Source organism: Phoca vitulina, unplaced genomic scaffold, assembly GCF_004348235.1.
Source record: "Phoca vitulina isolate PV1807 unplaced genomic scaffold, GSC_HSeal_1.0 scaffold1, whole genome shotgun sequence".
Taxonomy (NCBI): domain Eukaryota; kingdom Metazoa; phylum Chordata; class Mammalia; order Carnivora; family Phocidae; genus Phoca; species Phoca vitulina.
This window is the reverse complement of record NW_022589704.1, coordinates 47,458,783-47,477,639: the sequence shown is the minus strand read 5'-3', so window position 1 is coordinate 47,477,639 and position 18,857 is coordinate 47,458,783. Positions and strand designations below refer to the sequence as shown.

At 37.2% G+C, this 18,857-nt stretch overlaps 2 protein-coding genes across 2 annotated transcripts in view; both read left to right on the top strand.

Annotated features, from left to right (window-relative positions):
- Positions 1 to 6,487, top strand: part of FSIP2 (fibrous sheath interacting protein 2) — a 107,225-nt gene extending 100,738 nt beyond the window's left edge. The window contains exons 23-25 of the mRNA XM_032420585.1: positions 93 to 136; positions 3,343 to 3,412; positions 6,351 to 6,487. Coding sequence (XP_032276476.1) covers positions 93 to 136; positions 3,343 to 3,412; positions 6,351 to 6,487 — 251 coding nt within the window. The remainder of the gene's footprint in view (positions 1 to 92; positions 137 to 3,342; positions 3,413 to 6,350) is intronic.
- Positions 6,488 to 8,153: 1,666 nt separating this feature from the next.
- Positions 8,154 to 8,645, top strand: LOC116641144 (ATP synthase F(0) complex subunit C2, mitochondrial-like). The gene has a single exon (XM_032418701.1). The coding sequence runs from the start codon at positions 8,208 to 8,210 to the stop codon at positions 8,643 to 8,645; it is 438 nt and encodes a 145-aa protein (XP_032274592.1). The 5' UTR covers positions 8,154 to 8,207.
- Positions 8,646 to 18,857: the final 10,212 nt, after the last annotated feature.

Sequence of the window (18,857 nt, the reverse complement as noted above, 5' to 3'; positions counted from 1 at the left end):
CATTCTGGTGAAAAATAATAAGACCAGGTTTGTCTCAGTACTATTCATGCCTCCAAAAAAAAATACTTTCCTTTTTTTGCCCTCCCCAACAGGAAATTCTCAGGAGCAAATGCCAGAGAATTCAAACAGTGTTCAGGTAAATATTTTTCAATAAACTGCAATTGGTATACATGGGGTCCAGTTTAATATAGCCCAGTTTTCAAGGTCAAATCAGGACTTGGGTTGTACTATTTGAGGGACTTCAGGAAGCACACCCCTATCCACAATTTCTTCCTGCTCAGATCGCCCCCTCTGGCTGAGACCTGTCCATGGTACTGGAGAAATCCCCTAATCAAAATTCTCACTTTACAATTAAATTATTCCTTGCTTAAGTGCACAGAATGAGCCACTGTTCTCTGAAGAAAACGCTACAGGGAGTCACTTGGCCTTGTCTAGGGCAGGTAGACCCAAGTGAGGAACTTGGAGGAGGCAGGGAGGGAACAGAAGCTTCAAAAACAGAGGAAACTGGCTTGTAGGAAATTAGTGCAGATTCCATCTATTTTTCTGTATTCCAAAGGACTGACTGTTTAAAGGCAGCTTTCCAAAAGGCCCTGCTACTCTCCACCATAAACTCAGGAAATTTCCTCTTCCTTAATCCTTTTTAGAGTTTCCAGTGAGGGCTGAAGCTACAGATCCTCTTCTGTTTTTATCACTTTGTTTCTTGGCTCAGTTGAATACCAATTCTAATTGAGTTTCCCAAACACCATGCACACATAATCCTGATGGATTTTACAATCCCTTCTCATTATCAGAGTAGTTTTCAGAACCAAACCTTACAATTCTTACTCATACCAAACCCTGAAGATGCTGGGCTAGTTCCTCATTCAACCTAATCCTCATTTATAAATATAAACATCTATTTGACAACCTCAGGCTTCACTTAGACCATATTTTCCAAGTAAAATCATATGGAAACAACAGGGAGACAGAGAATCTCTAGACTGACAACCTTATTATAGACTATTCCTTGTGCCAGGCTGAATCCCTGGCTAATCTGGACCCTTTGGCTCTTTGCCCTTCCCCTCACTTATAGCTTTTTCCATGGTGAAACATGGTTGGAACTGGTATATCCAATCCAGTTCAAAGTAAGGTGTAGTAAGCACATTCCACCTCGGCTCTCTCTTTTTACAACTAAAAATGCTGGAAAACTACTGAGGATGCTGAATAAATAATAGCAGGAATTTGAGGAGGGAAATAAAAACTCAAAGAATCACAAATACCATTATCAGTTTCCTGCTGCCCCCCCCCCCCCCCCCATATCTCCAAGTTTAGACCCAGAGCAGTTCAAATCCTGGAATTACATAGAATAGGCAGAATAAATCTTTAGGAGAAACCATTACTCTCTTACCAGAATTAGGAAGAAATTCCTGTGGACTGGGAAGTAGAAGAAAGTCACTTTTTTTCCCACTTTTCCTGCCTCTCTTGGTTCTGCCTCAAGGCAAGTTTCAGACATGAAGCTACATAGCAATGGCAGCAGAGGCTGCTGAGGCACTTAAAACTCAGAGAAAATCCTTCTCTCTGACCAGAAGAATTAGGAAAAGGTCTCCAGAAACCTGAAGAATATTAGAAGAAAATCTGCTACTTTTTTCTCTGCTTTCTTTTGTTATTTCACCCTAGACATGGATGCAGTTATGGGATGTGTGAGACAGCACACAGGGAGGGTAGCCACAGCATTTAGCCATAGAACCAGAAAAGGGGACTTCTGAGTGTTAAAGGTACTGAAAAAAAAAAAAAAAGTCACAGAGGATCATCAAAAAAGGATCCCCTACAAATCTGTCTGAAAAGTCTCTCCTGAGCTGTGCAGGTAGGGAACTGACCTGAACTTGTATAAACAAAAGGCTTTGAGAACTTGAACTATAGCTTTAATAGTGGTGCAGAGGGATACAAAAAAGTACTGCCAAGACTTTGGAAATTGAATTTACATTGGAAACACAGCCATAGAAGGCAGGGTAGGATGTGTGGTCTGAATCTAAGTTGGCTAATTACCTAGTTAAGCAAAAAAACAAACAAAAATCTCAACCATCTCAAGAGGATTCTAACAGTTCTTGGAATCTCATAAATTATTTAAAATGCCCAAGATAGAATTCAAAATTACTTAACATGTAAAGAAATAAGACAATGTCTACAAAACTTTTAAAGGAAAGGACAAGAGATGTAAGTCCAATGCAGCCAAGATTTTGGAATTTTCAGACAAAATCTTAAAGCAGTGATTATAATAGTGTTCCATGAAGAAATGGCAAATACTCTTAAACCTTATGCAAAGATAGATGTTTCCAGCAGAACTTACATATACTTACTCATCTCAGACACTTGGTAGCATCTGCCCTCTGCTTTTAGATTAGGGATTGTCAAGTCAGTCTCACACATGTGGCATTTTTTTTAAGATATCAATATATGCCCCACCCTCAGAAATTTAAATTCAATTGGAGGTGTGGGACCCAGGGATTCATATTTTTTCAAAAAAAATTCCACATATAACTATTGTGCAGGCCATACTGAGAATCAGTGATTTAGATAGTCTCAGCTCCATTTTATTCCTCAGCTCTCAAGAAATATATAAATAAATAAGCTGCCTCAAATCCTCTTGGAGGAACTATGATAAAACTCTTATAATATCTGGTGGTCTTTACATAATCTATACATAACACATTTTATGTTTCATGTATTTAGGCCTTCTTTCATTTCTCTTTATTGATTTCCTTATTTAATAACTAGTATTATAAAATATATACAGTGAAGCCCAGCAACCTAACCCAGTCTATATTATACATTCTGAGAAGATTGCTGCTTCTGCATTCAGAGGTGATATAGGCCTAGAGAGTAAAACTATCATCTGAGCCATGTTCCCTACCTGACTAGGTTCACATGGCCACTTTATTGAGCCAGACCCCAAAATGCCTAAGATTTCCATAACAGGAAATTGGAATTACATAATGAACATCCATTTTCCTTCCCCACTTACCATTATCTCTAAGCATCAGAAAAGAATTTATAATTTGTTACTTATTTCAATTCACCCAAAAGAGGGAGGGGGCAGACAGAGCTGGCATTTTTATTGACTTAAGATGCCTGATCATCATTTAATGGTGGCTAAGGCCCACATCTATGACAAGGGTCAATCCTAGGTGCCACAATTGGCAAAAATTATGAGCCCAAGACTCAGAGAATAATTCTGAGACTACAGAGCACAGATACTATTTATGGAAGGTGCTACAATGGTTGTACTACATCTTTTGGGGATTTCTAGGTATCTCTAGTGTGTAGAGTGCAATAAAACGTTAACTATGTACTTTGTCTTGGCAGTTTATCACCATCTTTGAAGGAAACAAGAATATTACTGGCAGTGTGTATTCCTCAAAAGAATTCATTTCAGGTACAAAATATACTATCCTTTAGCATTCCTCCTGGAATGCTGGCTCCTCCCTTTCAGTATTGATACCTGAGATTGAGTACTGAGATTGAAATAATATACTTACCTATGTATATGTATGTGTGTATAGCCATTTTGCAGTTTATTATGTAATTCTTTTACCTTAACTCAAACCACAGTAATAAATAATGGAACTAACATTTATTAGGTAGCAGATATCTCCATTTTATTAAAGAGGAAAGTGAAAGTCATTGAAGAGGAAAGCAAGAGTAGGTTACTCAAGGTCACCCCATAGTTAATAAAGTGCAGAGCTGAGATTCGAACACAGATCTGCCCAACTTCAAAGCTTAAGCTCATTCAATATGACCATAATTCATACACTCAAATGCCCACAGGAGCCAGACAGTTACTATAAACAAGAGCAGTAGGTTGAGCAGGTCTGTGGTCCACTGGAGATGGCATGTCCTGTATAAAGGAGGAGCTGATACCCACGTCCAATCACTAACATACTGGTTGTTGCTAGGTCTTCCAGTTCAAGTCAGCCTTTTTCAAAAGAAGCTAGTGATGAAAGTTTTATGTGAAAATCCTGACTTTCAAATTTTATCAAGTAATTGAACGCTTTTGTGAAACGTTTTGTGGGCCAAACTAAATTTGTCTATATCCCCTATACCATACTACTCTCCCTCTGTCAATCATAATGCCCTAATTTACAAAAGAGAAAATGGAGTTAATAATCACCTGAGTTTACACAGTCAACAAATGGAGAGCTTTTAGGGCCTGAAAACAGATCTTCTGACTTTGATCCTTCATTTTTGCTTCCCTCCATAATGTGGTTCCATATTGTGGCCACTGCATCCCAGAATGAGCCCCATATTGGGTAATGACCAAAGATAGTCCATAGTTTTGCTACGAAAAGAACTATTAAAGGACAAACAGAGGGCTCAGTACTCTCTCTAGGGATGAGCTTCATGTAGGTTATTAACCTATGATACTAGCCACCCACTGGTCTTGAACAAGATACAAGGAATCTAGAATGGATGCATATTTGAGGCAGTACCCTCAGTGTGTTTCCAGGAACTGCTTTACATCGGAATCACCCAGTGTATTTTTTTTAACAATGCAGATTCCTAGACCCTCTCTAGACTGCCTAAGTTAGTATCTCTGAGTGATGGTGCCCAGGAATCTGAATTTTTAATAAGACCACCAATTTTTAAGAATGGAAGCTCTTTAATATCTCCAATAAGAATTTCAGAAGTCTTGCAACGTCTCAATCATGTCAGTAAAAAATTTATCTTACTTTTTCAGAATGTACATCTTTCTCTTTCATCCATGTTTTTGTGTCTTATTGCTGCAGATTTTGGCTATTTCCTTTTAAATTCTTAGGTCATTTTTAAAAATAATAGCACAGGTAAAAACCTAAATATACTTTTTTGTTCTTCATAGTTAAATTTACTGTAGGCTATCTTTGCTTTAATCATAGAATATTATCGGGGCGCCTGGGTGGCTCAGACGTTAGGCATCTGCCTTCAGCTCAGGTCATGATCCCAGGGTCCTGGGATCGAGCCCCACATGGGGCTCCCAGCTCCGCGGGAAGCCTGCTTCTCCCTCTCCCACTCCCCCTGCTTGTGTCCCCTCTCTCGCTGTATCTATCTCTGTCAAATGAATAAATAAAATCTAAAAAAAAAAAAATCATAGAATATTATCTTGCTAGAAAAGACAACTCTAGATAACTGCAACAGGTACAGTCATGAACTTTGGCATCTACTGGAATTAAGAAAATATTGGTTTTTACTGGCATGTGTGTTTTTATGCCCTGTTATAAAGTTTCAAAAAAGTACATAAATGTTCACTTTTGGTCTTTACATGTTTACATGTAAATATATCATTTTGTGATAATTAAAATATGATATTCTTTAAGAGGCCATGTGCTGAATAAGTCATGTAGAAAAATGAATCCAAATGAAAACTCTTTTATTATCTATACAGTCTTATCTCACATAACAAAAAAATCACTTGAAGTTAGCCAACTGAAAATTCACCCAAAGTAGGTGAGAAATTATAGCAATTTTAATGCACTTGTGCTTTCACTTAAGCACTCTGAAATAGATACCCTTACTGTATAGAGTTGAAAGTTACTTTCCCACGTGAGTTTAGCTCATCTGGCATTTTCCAAGAGTGTTCTGCTAGATAAAGAAAGACATTCTTTGCACTCGTGACTAAAGAAGCATCAGAATGCATTAGGTATAATGATGCCATGAGAGTCAGAAAGCTGGACCCTGTTCCAGTGTGGCCATTTTCTACTCATATGACCTTATGCAAAGTATTTGACCTTGCCAAGATTCAGTATTCAAAAATGGAGATATTGTTCTTCCTATTTCCCTCATAAGAGTGTTAGAAGGATCAAATCAAAAGAGTCTTTGTGAATGTTTTTTAAATCCCATAAAGTATTTTATAAATGGAGGCCTTCCTGGAAACCTATAAGCTGCCAAGACTGAAACAGGAAGAAATTGACAACCTGAATGGGCCAATAACCAGTAACGAGATTGAAGCAGTGATCAAAAACATCCCAAAAAACAAGAGTCCAGGACCTGATGGATTCCCTGGGGAATTCTACCAAACATTCAAAGAAGAAATAATACCTATTCTACTGAAGCTGTTTTAGAAAATAGAAACAGAAGGAAAACTTCCAAACTCATTCTATGAGGCCAGCATTACCTTAATCCCCAAACCAGGCAAAGACCCCATCAAAAAGGGGAATTTCAGGCCGATATCCCTGATGAATATGGATTCCAAAATCCTCAACAAAATCCTAGCTAATAGGATCCAACAATACATTAAAAGGATCATCTTTCTGAATTCTAAATCATCAATGCTATAGTATAACTTCTCTCAATTAGAATGTCTAATAAATATCCGTATTACTTTTCTGCTTTGTTCACAGAAACTCTCAAGCCTAGTATTTCCAAACAAGGATCTAAAATGCTGGCAAAGGTATCTTCAGCTCTGTCAAAGGTGTTTTCTCGAACTAACACCAATATTTCCAAATCTTCCTCACCACCTCACCAGGATGAGCACTGAAGCTTTTATACCTGATATAACTATGCTTACTTCCCTTAGAAAATAAAGTGGTTTTTAAAGCATAACATATTGTCCTATGAGATAATTTTTATAATATTGAGCAAAAGTTTAAGAGCAAAAGAAATTGCAATAGAGATCTGGGTAAGAGAATGTTTTGATGAATGCTTTTGATAAGCATTTTGGTATAAGAAAAGGCAGAGCGGTAGTATTACCTATGTGTCATAAGGATAAAAAGACAAAAAGTGTACACAGTAACCAGTCAGCACTTAAGCAACCACCAGAAAATGGCTTTGGATGTTTCCTGTTAAATTTTTAGAGGGTATTTTCACCAAAATAGTTAGCAAATTGAGATGACACTCAAATGAATTCTATAACACAGATATGAAACTGATTCGTTCACTGTTAAAGAAAAAGTATACCAGATATAAGAAATCAGTCTTTCCCATCTGCAAATAATGTTTCATCAGTTTATAAAATATCTCCCAAGGAAACAGATCCAACTATAAATAAAGCATATTTATAAATAAATATGTGGATAAAATGCATAAAATGACTCCTGTCACTTAAAAAAAAAAAAAAAAAACTTTTCAGAAAAGACAAAGGTATTTTGTGGATAAATTACCATCAATAAAAAACTGTTGGTCAGCAGTCATTGAATCCTTTATATAAATATTTTTTCATGAATATAAATAAAAGCTCTATTTGTAAGAACATAAAAAGTAATGAAAATTTAACAAGAGGAATAGCTAGTACAGTGATAAAAGACACTTTTCAAAATCAGTTAATGTGCTACTTTGTGATATGGATCCAACTTCAGCATGTTTGCCACTGGAATCTAAGGATCTTGTTTAAAAAATCCAAAACAGCAAAGAGTGTCAGTCATCATCACTATCTACCCTAATGCTGACTCATGAATTTTTAGAGAATGTGACATCTTCTCTTTTATCTGAAATTTTTCTGACAGCAGCCAGTGCTAAAGTAGAAACATTTGAGAAAATTTTGTTTTACAAAATTGGATTTTAATAAAGTTAGTGAGGTTATGACAGGGAGCTCCTAGAGAAAAAGACATGATTATGAGGTAGAATTTCTACATTCTAATGATAATGAAGTGATTCAATTAGTAATTTAGTCTATTTATAATAATCTCAAATTATTTGATCTCAAAGATCACACAAAGTCATGTAACTTATAGATGCAGACCTTTCAAAAATGTTAGTTGATGAGAAATGACTGGCAGTCCAATTCAAAACTATTTTCAGAAGAATTCTACCAATGGGCTTAAATTCACAAGTATTAAGTTGAAAGTATCCTTACAGATGTCATCAAAACCACTGACATTCTATATCATATGCTTTTAAGCTGTCTTTTAAAATAACAAGATTCTGCTGTAAAATTTTTTATCAAAGCTTTTATCCATCTTCAAAAGTTAATAAGGAAATAAGCAAATCTCTCACAATTGAAATTCACTCTGATTTCAAGGCACTCTGATTCACATAGTTCTGTAGTTAAATATTTACTATATAAGAATAATATACTCAATATGAAGGGTTTTTTTAATGGTAAAGGAGACTTCCAGTTTTCTCCAACTCAAGTAGAAGAAGAAACAAGTTCAGAATTACTTGTTAAAGCTGTCAAAATTGGCTCTCCCCCACCCCCTACCCCTCTCTGTCTTCTCTGCACTGGGAGCTGCTCTCCTGCCACAGCCCCTCATCCCCTGAAAATGTACACGTGTGCAAAGTTCATCTCCACCCCCTTCTTGGTCAGGAGCACCTCTCAGCTGTTGAGGCCATCACTGTCTACAGTGGTGCTAAAACCACTGGAGACACTGACAGGTGAGGTACCTTATAAGAGCCTCAGCAGCTTGGCAGCCCCACGTCCCCTGACCTCACTTATTCCTAGCCGCAGCTTCCAAACCAGCGCTATTTCAAGGGACATAGACACAGCAGCCAGGTTCATTGGGGCTGGGGCTGCCACGGTAGGGGTGGCTGGCTCTGGGGCTGGAATTGGGACTGTGTCTGGGAGCCTCATCACTGGTTATGCCAGGAATCCCTCTTTGAAGCAACAGCTCTTCTCCTACACCATTCTGGGCTTTGCCCTCTCGGAGACCATGGGGCTCTTTTGCCTGATGGTGGTCTTTCTCATCCTCTTTGCCATGTGAAGGAGCCATCTCCACCTCCCATAGGTCTTTCTCCCGTGTCTCGTCTGCCCTGTACATTCCTTTTCCTATACCTCCCCAGGCAGCCTGGGGAAAGTGGTTGGCTCAGGGTTTGACAGAGAGAAGACAAATAAATACTGTATTAATAAGAAAAAAAAAGGCTGTCAAAATTATAGAAAAATGGTTAAAATTATGGATAAATTTAAGTCCCAGGAAAAACGTTAATCCAAAAAAGGTTCTGTATTAAATGTAATGTGTTAAATGAAACTTTCGGCATGTTTGGCTAACCTAGTGAAAAAGATGTTAAAAGTATCAATGATTAAATTGGGGAAAAAAGCATAACACCTGATAAATTTTTTGGTAGCTAAAATTTCTAGAAGTAACCGTCTTTGAGCTGTGGATCCTAAAGAATGCTTTAAATCCATAAGGCATCTTAGGTTGTTGATTCTGTTTATGTTGTACTAAAACAGAGGTTGGCAAACTTTTTATGTAAAGGCCTAGACAATAAACACCACAGGTTTGCAGAGTATATGATCTCTTTCAAATCTATTCCATTGGGCCTTTGTAGCACAAAAGCAGCCATAGAAAATACATAAACAAATAATGGATCCAATGAAAATTTATTTATAAAGAGTGAAATTTGAACTTCAATTTTCACATCACAAAATATCATTTTTCTGATTTTTTTCAGTGATTAAAAATTGTAAAACCATTTTTAGTTTTCAAGCTGGTCAAAAATAGATGGCAGCTAGATTTATGCCATTGGTGGTAGTTTGCTTAGCCATTTTCCATAAAAATTTGGGACCCATAAATTAGCTGAGTATGATATGAAGGACACAGAATAATTCTAAAAACAGTAAACTTTACTAGTGAAGCACATTACAAAAAATGAGTGATTTCAAAAAAATCAGTACATAAATTTCAAACGTTCATCTCTTTAGTGATTTAGTTATTGAAAATATTGCCAAGAAGGCACATGAGCATTCTATTAAAATATACCTCGAGTTAGAAAAAGAAAAGTTAAATCAACTTTAATTTGAAGCTGAATTTCTAGTAAAAATTATTTATTATCTTGGGAATACCCAATCAAGATGGATCCAGCCATAATTTCAGAATACTTGTTAGTCATATTTGTAAAAAAAACAAAAACAAAAAACAAACAAACACCATTAGTATCCATTGCAGCAAAAGGGAGTAAGCAGCTCCAAGTTTTCATCTCCCACAGAAACACTGACAAAAAAACAAAAACTATCAAAATTAACTCTGTCAGAATTCTGGAAAATAGTCAAAGGTTTACAGCAACGAATTGAACAAGAAAAAGGTAACTTTAAAATGTTAGCAAAGATTTGTGGTGTATTTATTTGCCCTTGCTCTAACTCCTCCCCAGCATAGTTCTTGAAAAAGAAACCTGCATCCTTAGTGTTAAGTCCTTGGTCCCTAGTTCTAGAGGGAGCATAGCAAATTTTATAGGAAAATTATTGCATATGTCCATCCCAAACTGTCTGGGAGATACTTGAATGAGGGATGCAAAGCACTTGTCTCTGTTTCACATAACTAGAAACTCTGACCAGAAAAGCAGGGGACATTGTTCAAAAAAGGTGCAAGCCAAGGGACACACTGGGTGGCTCAGTGGGTCAAGCATCTGGCTCTTGATTTTGGCATGTGTGTGTTTTAACTCCTGGTGCTCAAGGAAATCTCTATGAAAACTAGTTTAACACAAAGATAAGAGACTTCAGTGACCATAAAAGACAAGCAACATAGCCTTTTAAAAAACAGTTTGGGAAAGTCACTAAACAAATGGACTAATACAGCAGTCAACAGTCAAAAAACAAGCCCTGGAAAAGAAGGAGATCTGATTTCCAAAGTTACCATGTTATACTATTCAAATGTCTGGTTTTCAACAAAATAACTCATGGAATACAAAGAAACAGGAAAGTATGGCACATTTAGAGGAACAAAATGTTAAGAAATCATCCCTGAGGAAATCCAGGCTTCGGGTTAATTATATAAAGAGTATAGAAAGACTTTGTTAAATATGTTTAAAAAGCTAAAGAAAAATACAGACAAACAGTGAAGGAAATCAGAAAAACAATGTATAAACTAAATGAGAATATCCATAAAGAATAGAGATCATTAAAAGGAATCAAAAAGCCACTGTGGAAAATTTTGACATTTCCTCAGAAAAATATTACTCAGCCTTAAAAAGAAATAAAATTCTGACACATACTATTAACATGTATGAAACTTGAAAACATTATGCCAAGTGAAATAAACCAGATACCAAAGGGTAAGTGTTATATAATTCTACTTACCTGAGGTACACAGAAAAGGAAAATTCATAGTGAAAGAAGAATAAATTTTAACAAGAACTGGAGACAGTGTGGAATGGGAGGTTATTTTTTAATGGTGGCAGACTTTCTGTTTGGGAGGATGAAAAAATTCTGCAAATGGATAAAAGTGATGGTTGCACAGCATTTGAAAATATACTTAATTATACATTTTTAAATGGTTAAAATGGTTATCTTTTGTTAAAATGGTAACTTTAAAAAATGGTTTTAAAAAGGAACCACACAAGTTCTGGAGGTGAAGAGTACAATAACAAACAAAAAATTTACTAGAGGGGTTCAACAGCAGAGTTCAACAAGGAGAAGAAATAATCAGTGAACTTGAAGCTACGACAATTGAACTTATTTAGTTTGAGGATTAGAAAAAAAAGAATGAAGAAAAGAAAATATAGCCTAAAGGACCTGTATGAGATGCCATGAAGCAGACCAAAATATGCATTATGCGAATCCCAGAAGGAAGGAAGAAAAAAGGACAGAAAGAATATTTGAAGTACATTCTCATATATAACACAATTCTTTCTTCTTTTACCCTGTCCTAAAGCCAGATGTCCTAAAATTGCTAATTTTATACACCAGTTTTAATTCAGGAGCTTAGCTGGTCAACGGTTTTATATCATACTCTATTTTGGGGAAAGCATAGATTTCATTACCAAAGGCAATGTGCAATTTTCTTCTGCAGCATGGTCAGAAATGCATATAGAAATAGAAGGAAGTTTTAAGGCATTGTTTTCTCAATTTATATCAAACTATTCTTTGTCTAATACCTGACTTGCATGTTTTCCTAAAGAAAGGAGACCAATTACTGAACCAACATATTACTGCATAAATAGAATTGTGAGTTCACACTTAGATGTCTAAGAGGATCTGATTTCATTTGCTGGTTACATTCAATTAAAGCAATTAAAAAATATAATTCTGAGATATAATTTATGTGTTTGGTAAAATAAGGCCCTTGATAAAACTGACTACTTGACCATTCCTCCATTCCCCAACTCCCTATTAAGGTCAGTTCCTAGACCTCCCTTTTCCATCTGCTTCCCCATTCCTGTTCCCTAATTTCTACTTTGTTTTCTTGAGACCTACTTTGTTGTGCAATGATGCAATTGATAAATTTTTGCTAATGTGTTAGATTCTTTAATTGGGAGATAGGCACTTAGTCAACAATAGGGCCGTCATACTCTAGGCCCTGATTTTGTTTATGTTTTTTTTTGTGTGTGTGTGTTCAATTTATCCAGTTTATAAATCTAAGTTTTCTTAAACTTGTAAACACAACTTATAATCTGGCATTTATAAGTTACTTGTAAATATAGTAATTTGTGGTAAAATTAAAAGCACTACTTTTACTTCTGTTCTTTGTTTAATATTCAATTATTCTATCATTTTGGCAGTGTAGAATTACATTAAACACCACAGTTTACAAATTTCACTATGTAAATTCTTTAAGATATTTCAAGGTTCATGAAAAAATTAGTGTATTTTTCTCAAGCATTCAAAATATCTACACATCAATCTAGACAACAAATGCTTCCTACTACTTATAAAACTTTTAAATTTAATAAATTAGATTTTTAAATTTGAAAAAATTCAAACATTCAAACACTAACACATTTCAAATAAAGCTTAAAGAAAAGCATAACGATTATAAAATTTGTCAAGTACATCCCACACACATATATACAGATAAATATTATTATGATTGCAAGATAGCTCTAAGTTTTGTGACCAAAAACAAGGTTTAAGGTGATGGATTTCATTGGTGGGTATCTAATATGAGAGTGCCTGAAATGACTGAAGTTTGCCAGAAACAATTCAGGGGTCACCATTCTAAGGACCAGACCAATCTAAGAACAGTGATCATGGAGGAAACCCAACTGACAATATTTATTCAAATGAAGCAAAGTCATCTTCAAAAGACTATTTGTTCTCTGACACATTGTTTAAATTGACTGAATATATAACCAAAAGAGACTACTTAAACACAAAAGATCTAAGATGTATAGATTAAGTAGTTTATTTCCCAAAAAGCAAAGTGAGAGCCCACAAAAGTCCATGGAAAGGAATATTAGAAAACAGAGAAAGACAGAGGGGAGCAGAGCAAGATGGCAGAGGAGTAGGAGACCTGGATTTCGTCTGGTCTCAGGAATTCAGCTGGATGGGGATCAAACCATTCTGAACACCTACAAACTCAACAGGAGATCAAAGAAAAGAATAGCAACAACTCTCTGAACAGAAAAGCGACCACTTTCTGGAAGGTAGAATGTGTGAAGTGAATCCGAGGCGATATTTGGGAGGATAGACGGTGGGGGAGGGGCCTCCATCGGCCACTTCTGGCAAGTGCTAGAGCAGCAGAGCATGAAATTGGAACTTTTAGAAGTCTGCTCTGCTGAGGGACTTCGCTCCAGTGGCTAAGCGGGGGGTGGAACCCTCGTGGGACAGTGTGGTCTCAGGACCATTGGGGTCACAGAAAGACCGGGGGTGACTGAGTGCGGCAGAGCTCCCAGGTATCAGAGTGGGGAAGCCAGCTGCAGAGATGGAGCCGAGGTGCGGGCTCTCAGCTCGGGGTTGCCGTAAACTGTGATCCACGGCACAGTCAGGCCACTACTCCTCCAGCAGGGACCCAACAAGCAACAGATCCGGGGAGACTCCCCTTCCTCCCCCAGGAGGAGCGGCATGGGAGCGCACCGCAGGGATCTGCTGGGTTTGGAGACTCCACACGGGGTCGGGTGCCAGAGATAGAAACGCTCGGTCACAGGCCGAGTGAGCACAGAGTGAGGCCAGAGACCGGGGAGACGGGAGTGACCAACTGCTTTTCTCTGGGGGCGCACTGAGGAGCGGGGCCCGAGGTCTCGGCTCCTCCACGGCGGAGATTGGGAAGCTGCCATTTTCACTCTCGGCCTCCAAAGCTGCACCGAAAGCTTGCAGGGAACAAAAGCTCCCGAGAGCAAACCCGAGCAGATTACTTAGCCTGGACCGGCAAGGGCAGGGCAATTCCACCTCCGGCAAAGACATTTGGGAACCACGGCAATAGGCCCCTCCCCCAGAAGATCAGCAAGAACAGCAAGCCAAGACCAAGTTTACAGATCAGTGAGAACTGCAGAACTCCAGCACTAGGGGAATACTGCACATAGAAGACATGGCTTTTTTACCATGATTCTTTAGTCTTTCAAAGTTAATTTTTTTTTAACTGTCTTTTTTTTTTAATTTTTCTTTTTCCGTTTTTCAACCAACATCTTATCAATCCCTTTTTTAAAAAACATTTTTATTTTTCATTTTAGAGTCATATTCTATCCCTTCATAGTATTACCCTTATTTTTGGCAAATATATATAAGTTGTTCTCTCTTTAAAATTTTGAGATACAGTTTCTTCTAACAGATCAAAATATACCCTAAATCTCTAGTGTATGGCTTTGTTCTAGTCTCCTGCCTGATCACATTCTCTCCCTTTTTTTTTTTAAATCCTCTTCTTTCTTTTTTCAAACAACTTCTTATCAATTCCTTTTATAAAATTTTTTATAATTTTCATCTTTACAATCATATTCCATCCCTTCATCATATCAACCCTTATTTTTGTACATATATAAGTTTTTCTTTCTTTAAAATTGTGGGAGTCACTTTCTTCTAACAGACCAAAATACACCCAAAATCTAATCTATGCACCAGCCTGATCATATTTGATCATATTCTGTTTTTTTTTTTGTTTTGTTCTGTTTTTGTTTGTTTTTATCTTTTTCTTTTTCTTTTTTCCTTCTTTCCCTTTCTTTTCCCCCAGCTTCAGGTCTTTTCTGATTTGTTTAGAGTGTATTTTCTGGGGACGTTGTTACCCTGTTAGCATTTTGTTCTTTCATTCACCGATTCTCCTGTGGACAAAATGACAAGACGGAAAAAATCACCTCAACAAAAAGAACAACAGATAGTACCGACTGCCAGGGACCTACTCAATACGGACATTAGTACGATGTCAGATCTAGAGTTCAGAATCATCACTTTAAAGATACTAGCTGGGCTTGAAAAAAGCATGGAAGTTATTAAAGAAACCCTTTTTGGAGAAATAAAACAACTAAAATCTAACCAAGTAGAAATCAAAAGGGCTATTAATGAGGTGCAATAAAAAATGGGGGCGCTAACTGCTAGGATAAATGAGGCAGAAGAGAGAATCAGTGATATAGAAGACCAAATGATGGAAAATAAAGAAGCTGAGAAAAAGAGAGATAAACAACTACTGGATCACAAGGGCAGAATTTGAGAGATAAGTGATACCATAAGATGAAACAATATTAGAATAATTGGGATCCCAGAAGACGAAGAAAGAGAGAGAGGGGCAGAAGGTATATTGGAGCAAATTATAGCAGAGAACTTCCCTAATTTGGGGAAGGAAACAGGCATCAAAATCCAGGAGACACAGAGAACCCCTCAAAATCAATAAAAATAGGTCAACACCCTGACATCTAATAGTAAAACTTACGAGTCGCAGAGACAAAGAGAAAATCTTAAAAGAAGCTCGGGAGAAGAGAACTGTAACCTACAATGGTAGAAACATTAGATTGGCAACAGACCTATCCACAGAGACCTGGCAGGCCAGAAAGAACTGGCATGATATAATCAGAGCACTAAACGAGAAAAATATGCAGCCAAGAATACTATATCCAGCTAGGCTGTCGTTGAAAATAGGAGAGATAAAAATCTTCCAGGACAAACAAAAACTAAAGGAATTTGCAAACACGAAACCAGCCCTACAAGAAATCTTGAAAGGGGTCCTCTAAGCAAAGAGAAAGCCTAAAAGTAACATAGACCAGAAAGGAACAGACAATATACAGTAACAGTCACTTTACAGGCAATACAATGGCACTAAATTCCTATCTTTCAATAGTTACCCTGAATGTAAATGGGCTAAATGTCCCAATGAAAAGACACAGACTATCAGATTGGATTAAAAAACAAGACCCATCAATATGCTGTCTGCAAGAGACTCATTTTAGACCCAAACACCCCCAGATTGAAAGTGAGGGGGTGGAAAACGATTTACCATGCTAATGGACACCAGAAGAAAGCTGGGGTGGCAATCCTTATATCAGAAAAATTAGATTTTAAACCAAAGACTGTAATAAGAGATGAGGAAGGACACTATATCATACTTAAAGGGTCTATCCAACAAGAAGATCTAACAATTGTAAATATCTATGCCCCTAACATGGGAGCAGCCAATTATATAAGGCAATTAATAACAAAAACAAAGAAACACATTGACAACAATACAATAATAGTGGGGGACTTTAAAACCCCCCTCACTGAAATGGACAGATCATCTAAGCAAAAGATCAACAAGGAAATAAAGACTTTAAATGACACACTGGACCAAATGGACTTCAAAGACATATTCAGAACATTCCATCCCAAAGCAATGGAATACACATTCTTCTCTAGTGCCCATGGAACATTCTCCAGAATCGATCACATCCTAGGTCATAAATCAGGTCCCAACTGGTACCCAAAGACTGGGATCATTCCCTGCATATTTTCAGACCACAATGCTTTGAAACTAGAACTCAATCACAAGAGGAAAGTTGGAAAGAACTCAAATACATGGAGGCTAAAGAGCATCCTACTAAAGAATGAATGGGTCAACCAGGAAATTAAGGAAGAATTTTAAAAATTCATGGAAACCAATGAAATTGAAAACACAACTGTTCAAAATATTTGGGATATAGCAAAGGCAGTCCTAAAAGGAAAGTATATAGCAATACAAGCCTTTCTCAAGAAACAAGAAAAGTCTCAAATATACAACATAACCCTACACCTAAAGGACCTAGAGAAAAAACAGCAAATAAAGCCTAAACCCAGCAGGAAAAGAGAAATAATAAAGATCAGAGTGAAATCAATGAAATAGAAACCAAAAGAACAGTAGAACAGATCAATGAAACGGAGCTGGTTCTTTGAAAGAATTAACAAGATTGATAAACCCCTGGCCAGAGTTATCAAAAAGAAAAGAGAAATGACCCAAATCAACAAAATCATGAATGAAAGAGGAGACATCACAACCAACACCAAAGAAATAGAAACAATTATAAGAACATATTATGAGCAACTCTATGCCAGCAAATTAGATAACCTGGAAGGAATGGATGCATTCCTAGAGATGTATCAACTGCCAAAACTGAACCAGGAAGAAATAGAAAACCTGAACAGACCTATAACCACTAAGGAAATAGAAGCAGTCATCAAAAATCTCCCAAAAACAAGAGCCCAGGGTCAGATGGCTTCCCAGGGGAATTCTACCAAACATTTAAAGAAGAATTAATACCTATTCTTCTGAAACTGTTCCAAAAAATAGAAATGGAAGGAAAACTTCCAAACTCGTTTTATGAGGCCACCATTACCTTGATCCCAAAACCAGACAAAGACCCCATCAAAAAGGAGAATTACAGACCAATATCCTTGATGAACATGGATGCAAAAATTCTCACCAAAATACTAGCCAATAGGATCCAACAGTACATTAAAAGGATTATTCACCATGACCAAGTCGGATTTATCCCTGGGCTGCAAGGTTGGTTCAACATCCGCAAATCAATCAATGTGATACAATACATTAACAAAAGAAAGAACAAGAATCATATGATCATCTCAATAGATGCAGAAAAAGCATTTGACAAAGTACAGCATCCTTTCTCGATCAAAACTCTTCAGAGTATAGGGATAGAGGGTACATACCTCAAATCATAAAAGCCATCTATGAAAAACCTACAGCAAATATCATTCTCAATGGGGAAAAGCTGAGAGCTTTACCCCTAAGGTCAGGAACGCGGCAGGGATGTCCACTATCACCACTGCTATTCAACATAGTATTAGAAGTCCTAGCCACAGCAATCAGACAACAAAAAGAAATCAAAGGCATCCGAATCGGCAAAGAAGAAGTCAAAGTCTCACTGTTTGCAGATGATATGATACTTTATGTGGAAAACCCAAAAGACTCCACCCCAAAACTGCTAGAACTCATACAGGAATTCAGTAAAGTGGCAGGATATAAAATCAATGCACAGAAATCAGTGGCATTCCTATACACCAACAAAAGACAAAAGAAAGAGAAATTAAGGAGTCGATCCCATTTACAATTGCACCCAAAACCATAAGTTACCTAGGAATAAATCTAACCAAAGAGGCAAAGGATCTGTACTCAGAAAACTATAAAATACTCACGAAAGAAATTGAGGAAGACACAAAGAAATGGAAAAATGTTCCATGCTCATGGATTGGAAGAACAAATATTGTGAAGATGTCAATGCTACCTAGAGCAATCTACACATTCAATGCAATCCCCATCAAAATACCATCCACTTTTTTCAAAGAAATGGAACAAATAATCCTAAAATTTTATGGAACCAGAAAAGACCCCGAATAGACAGAAGAATATTGAAAAAGAAAAGCAAAGCTGGTGGCATCACAATTCCAGACTTCCAGCTCTATTACAAAGCTGTCATCATCAAGACAGTATGGTACTGGCACAAAAACAGACACATAGATCAACGGAATAGAATAGAGGGCCCAGAAATGGACCCTGTACTCTACGGTCAACTAATCTTTGACAAAGGAGGAAAGAATGTCCAATGGAAAAAAGACAGTCTCTTCAACAAATGGAGTTGGGAAAATTGGACAGCCACATGCAGAAGAATGAAACTGGACCATTTCTTGGGCGCCTGGGTGGCTCAGTTGGTTAAGCGACTGCCTTCGGCTCAGGTCATGATCCTGGAGTCCCTGGATCGAGTCCCGCATCGGGCTCCCTGCTCAGCAAGGAGCCTGCTTCTCCCTCTGACCCTCCCCCCTCTCATGTGCTCTCTCTCTCTCATTCTCTCTGTCTCAAATAAATAAATAAAAT

Excerpts from the sequence above, each read along its gene's own strand:
- LOC116641144 (XM_032418701.1), top strand. The coding sequence starts at position 8,208 with ATGTACACGTGTGCAAAGTTCATCTCCACCCCCTTCTTGGTCAGGAGC.